General features: G+C 40.2%; 1 protein-coding gene across 1 annotated transcript in view; it reads right to left on the bottom strand.

The window, feature by feature from the left end:
- Positions 1–3,033: 3,033 nt before the first annotated feature.
- The window catches only part of map6a (microtubule-associated protein 6a), a 35,341-nt gene continuing 32,374 nt past the window's right edge, over positions 3,034–6,000 (bottom strand). Inside the window, exon 4 of the mRNA XM_038988420.1 lies at positions 3,034–3,143. Within this exon, the coding sequence (XP_038844348.1) occupies positions 3,034–3,143 (110 nt within the window). The remainder of the gene's footprint in view (positions 3,144–6,000) is intronic.

The following is a 6,000-nucleotide window of genomic DNA, read 5'->3' as shown; positions in this document are numbered from 1 at the left end:
ACTAAAATCTCCTCTGCAAAAACTTCTAAATTAATCACAGATTTCTTGACTTATCTTAGATTCATTCTGACTATTTGGAGGAAGTTTATACTGGCCTACGGCGTCTCAAAATTGGTGAACAATACTATTGATGCTTTTTTCAAATTTTTCAAGCGAAAGTCTTTTATGCGAGTATGCGAGTTCGGCCAGCCGAAGTGAAGCATGCTGAATGAAGCCTTTAGTCATGCACTTTTACATATATTTGGTCCAGTATTTCTCAAGTTAAATAATGTGCATGAAAACTAGTTGTCTGTAGTTGAATGACAACAAACACTTCAATGAAGAATTCCTACTGTGGATCAATCACCGACGAGGAGGCGTAGACTTCAGCAACAGCCGAAAATAACCCTGCCGAATGCTGCCGAATACCAAAACAAACAAAAACGGCACAACATTTCTGCATAATATATGTGCGAACTGTTTCGACTGGGAAGCATACAGTAAGCTTAAGGGAAGATGGTGATTGCCATACAGTCACTAGGTCAAATGTCAATACGGGTCAACACTGTGCTCTCCAATACTGGGGAGGATTCATTGGTGCCCCTCCCCTCTACCCTGTTCCTGTCATAGACAACAGTTTTATGTGGACAATTGCTGAAAATCTCCTCTAATCATTATGACCGACAATAACTGTACAAAAAGATTCTAATTGGAAGGTTTGTAGGCTATGATTTCCTATTCATTGCTTTTGAACATTGTAAGTACTGTAGATAGCAAAATGTTTACTGGTAGTAGGAGGAGACTTATGTGTATTGTAATTATATTTATTATGGATCCCCACTACTCTTCCTGGGGTCCAGCAAAATTAAGGCAGTTCTACGTTTTAAAAACATTACAATACATTCATAACAGATTTCACAAAATATTAAGTGTGTGCCCTCAGGCATCTACTCTACTACCACATATCTACAACTCAAAATCCATGTGTATATGTGTGTATAGTGCGCATGTTATCGTGTGTTTGTATGCATGTGTCTATGTTCGTGTTGCTTCACAGTCCCTGCTGTTCCATAAGGTGTATTTTTATCTGTTTTTTTAAATCAAATTTTACTGCTGGCATGAGTTACTTGATGTGGAATAGAGTGATGAGAGTGATGAGACACAGCCTATAGGAGGAGACTCATCCTTCCATGACTCATCCTTAGAGATACGAGTCCTCCATGTAGTCATGAGACACAGTCTATAGGAGGAGAATCCTCCTTCCATGACTCATCCTTAGAGATACGAGTCCTCCATGTAGTCATGAGACACAGTCTATAGGAGGAGACTCATCCTTCCATGACTCATCCTTAGAGATACGAGTCCTCCATGTAGTCATGAGACACAGTCTATAGGAGGAGACTCATCCTTCCATGACTCATCCTTAGAGATACGAGTCCTCCATGTAGTAATGAAACACAGTCTATAGGAGGAGACTCATCCTTCCATGACTCATCCTTAGAGATACGAGTCCTCCATGTAGTCATGAGACACAGTCTATAGGAGGAGAATCCTCCTTCCATGACTCATCCTTAGAGATACGAGTCCTCCATGTAGTAATGAAACACAGTCTATAGGAGGAGACTCATCCTTCCATGACTCATCCTTAGAGATACGAGTCCTCCATGTAGTAATGAAACACAGTCTATAGGAGGAGAATCCTCCTTCCATGACTCATCCTTAGAGATACGAGTCCTCCATGTAATCACGAGACACAGTCTATAGGAAGAGAATCAAACTTAGAGATACGAGTCCTCCATGTAATCACGAGACACAGTCTATAGGAGGAGAATCAAACTTAGAGATACGAGTCCTCCATGTAATCACGAGACACAGTCTATAGGAGGAGAATCAAACTTAGAGATACGAGTCCTCCATGTAATCACGAGACACAGTCTATAGGAGGAGAATCAAACTTAGAGATACGAGTCCTCCAATCCTGATGAGCAGCTCAAGTCTATGTGGCATCATGTGAAGATGTGAAGGCTTCATATAAAAGTGTTGTGTGCATGCGTGCGTGCGTGTGTTTACTCCTCTGGGCTAGGCACATTGAGGAGAATGAGTCAGCAGAGCACATCTGTACAATCAGATAACGTATGTGCATACTTATCATTTTATCATCCAATACAAATTCATTCTCATCTTTCACTTCACAATCAAAGAAAAGGGAGAGGGGTATTTAATGAAGAGCAATATGAAGATCAACAGAGAAATAGCTGCTTTAGCAAAGCCCTTAAACCCCTTTCACACAAGCGCTTATCCAGAGTAAACAGAGCATACCAGCACTCTCACACAAATATTCACTAGACTAGAATGAGTCATACAGTAAATGAAAAAGGAATATGTGTCCTAAAGCATTTAAAAAGGGGTTGCCCGAGAACCTCGATATTATATGAGTGTGTTTCACATGTTTCATTTTGAAGTGTGTTTATTGTAGGCTATTTTCCACTGTGCTTTTCAGTGTCAGTTCTATCTTCTTCAGTGTACTCAGAGTTGTGGATAGCTTCTTGGTCTGTTCTAAACTAACACCAATAAGTCACACACCAATAAAAATACAACACAGATTAGCAAATCAGCAAGTTATCTATATTTATTTGCATTTGAATTGATCAATATACAGTTCTTTTTTTTTCTTTCAATAAGCACTTTATGGTTTGGCATTTCTAACATCATTACCAAATTAAAACATTCTCTTAAAACAAAAGCATGTAACGGAAATTAAACTTATAGCACCTTTTGCATTTGCATTTGCTCAAACAGCTATGACCGCACTGCCCTAAAGCTGTTTCAAACACGCTACGTGCATCCTATTTTGGTTAGCCTCCTCACGCAGAGGAGTTGTTAATGGGGTATATCTCTTTTCCCAATAGAACTGAGTTGAAAATACTAGATATGTACAGTACAGAACAGGACAGCAGTCCCTCCCTGTATACAATAGGCCTACAGTACAGTATGTCCCTAGAGTACAGATCTAGTGGATCTACTCATACTTTACATCTGGGGCAAAGTGCACAACTACGCCGCTCCTCCGTGGTTCGGGTCTTTCCTCCAGTGCTTCTGGTTCTCCTCCAACGGCACCCTGGGAATGATGATCACCGGGTCGGAGAACCTCGTCATTAAGCTCTCTAGGAGGCGAGGCAGCACAGAGTTAAGACACAAAGAAAAAGACAAAAACAAAGAGACACAAGATGAGGCATTTCTCAGAGGCCAATCACAAAGAATTTTGCTGAGTTGAGTTGAGCACCCTGTGACTACTCATATGAGAGGGCAACATTATACTGCCACAGTGGGGATGTGAAGCTCAGTCTCAGAGAAAGCTGCTAAAGCTCTCTCTTGGTTTCTTATCACTTCAAACCTAAAATAGCAACAAAAAAAACATAGGTCGCCCGCCTACCTTCCTCAATTCCCCCAAAAAGTTCAAATGTTTCTTCAATCAAAGTTAGGATTTTGTGTTATGTTCAGATCAATAAATAGCCACTGCTCTCTGAGTTTGAATCCAATCTGTCAGCTGAAACCTTCTCAGACTAAAAGCTAGAGCACACTAATGGGAATAATGAGAGTCTAATGAGTCTCAGGGTGTTCAAGGATAAACAGCCACAGGACATTCAGGAATAATATAATCTAAAATTAAACTTGAGGGGACCAAAACATGCACTTACTATCTTCTCCAGTAGCAGAACTGTCTCTCTCCAATGCTAGAACTACTGTACCTCCCCACTCTATTCCGACCATGCACCCCAATAAACATTGAATCGACATATTTTCAATAAACAATTCAGATTTAGTACCAAGTCCAGCCCATATAAAATAACCACACATTTGGTAATATTATATAACATTCGGATTGCAGGTCCCACTCAGACACCATAACAACATTACATCAAATTATCAAAATGATCAAACCAAAAAGGATAACTATGTGTTATTATAAACATATATCTGTAGGTGTGTTTACCCACAGGTTTATTCATCATTTATATATAACCACACTGGTAACGTGTGTAATTACGATATCACTTTGATATAATATCAAATAAAGTTATATCACATAATAGTGGTTGCACGGTAGGGTTAATCTAGTTGCTCTAAAAATAGAAAAAGATGGGCGATCTCTAGTCATCTGTGTGAATAATTCAAAAATCACATTTTACTACATAGCCATGCAATTTGTTTAGCCTTGGCCTATTTCTTATAACCAGGAGCAATGAATGCATCTAGCATCTTCCAGTAGCTCAAGGAGGGATTCCAAGATGGCCTGGACTATAGCCATTCTACTACAACAAGGCAGACCCAAGGCCTCCTTAAGAGAGGAGACATACGTACATTATAGGACATGACAGCCAAGCATTCACACAGACAGCCCCACACACTCATTCCCCTACTCTAGTTTCCATATGGAAGAGAAATGTATGAGGGATCTGACCTGGTGGGAACTGTATCGGAGTACAACGATTTTCAAAACAAAACTGTGCCACTATCAAATATTTAAAAAATCATGACTTTGAAATACATATTATGAGCACATATGAATGAGAGATTTGTGGCTTGTGGCAGCTGGGTGTGTTTTTAGGTTACCTTGGAATGGGTAGTGTACAGCCCCACAGGTGTTGCTTTAGCGTCTGCACCCAGCCTGTATCACGGATTGGCTGACAGAGCTGTATGTAGTGGTACTGTTTTAGCACAACCCTTCAAATGAATCAGAATGTCACTCATTAGGTTTTCTAGAGGTAGGATTTCACCTTGCACAGCATATCCAAATTTGACATCCTCGAAAAGCTAATAACGATACCAGATGAAGCTGGAAAATATAGTAATTACATGATTATAATGATTTTAGAAATATCCAAATGTCACATTTGTTACACGCAGAGAAAGAACATTTCATTAATCAAACAGTTTGTTGGCCCAGTAAATACATGACATCCAATTCTGGAATAATGTTCTACCCATCCTTAACTTGCATATTGCTGTATAATTTGGGCAAGGTCTTTGAATATATTTGGACACATGATGCAAAATAATATATTCCTCAGCTCTCACATAGTGTAGCAGCAATATGCAAGCCCTTTGAAGGATGTCAGAACTCATGCCAGAATGTCTTTGATAAGCGCTAAAGAAAACCTGAAGGCAAAATTCTCTTCCATGTGGATTCACTCACTAAAAAGCATCTCATGTCTCACAAAGATAAAGACACAAAAACAATTCAACAAATACCTGCAACCACGGTTCTTTCACCCTCCTCCTCCTCCATACGTTTCAACACAAAGAACCAAGAGGACACAGCTTTTTCTGCTTTTGCATTTATTCATAATATTTCAGTAAATAGGAGCAAGCAGAGAGAAACACAAGCACGTCACGGTAAAATATTTGTGTCCAATACATTCTGTAACTTCTTTGTACCATTATTACTTTCTATTATTTTTTTGTTTCTAATGTTTGGATTAAAGATCGATAGCACTGGGTGTGCTGTGTGTCAGTACTTTACATGTATGACCTCCCCGACACCTCTTCCTGTGTTACGAGAGAAAGACCCCCCCCAGCCAAAGGCTGCAAAATGCTAATGAGATGGCCCTCACCCATCGCTCCGTGGGCACATGCTCAGTCTAAGCGGAATATGGCATGGTGGTTCATTGTGACATACTAACTCAAGACACCACCATGGCAAATGGAGAGACAACACACTCCAGTATTCAACATGGAGGGGAGGGAGCCAGGGGGCTCTGACTAGCACAACAGATGACAACAACACAAGAGAGAGACTGGGGAGTGTGGGGTGGCCCATGACCAGCAAGTCCTGCACAGCACAATGCACTGCTCTATTGTGGTCTACGCCATCCCAGCAGTCTGAAACGCTGTTCTGGTCTTTACTACTATCTGCTAAGACACAAGTAGACACGTGTAGTAGCCAATAGAGCTCTACTGGCACTATACAACCAATACAAACCTGATTCATTTTGACATAATGAGGTTTATGTTTGTAAT

This window comes from Salvelinus namaycush, chromosome 3, assembly GCF_016432855.1.
Source record: "Salvelinus namaycush isolate Seneca chromosome 3, SaNama_1.0, whole genome shotgun sequence".
Classification (NCBI taxonomy): domain Eukaryota; kingdom Metazoa; phylum Chordata; class Actinopteri; order Salmoniformes; family Salmonidae; genus Salvelinus; species Salvelinus namaycush.
This window is presented reverse-complemented; position numbering and strand designations above follow the sequence as displayed.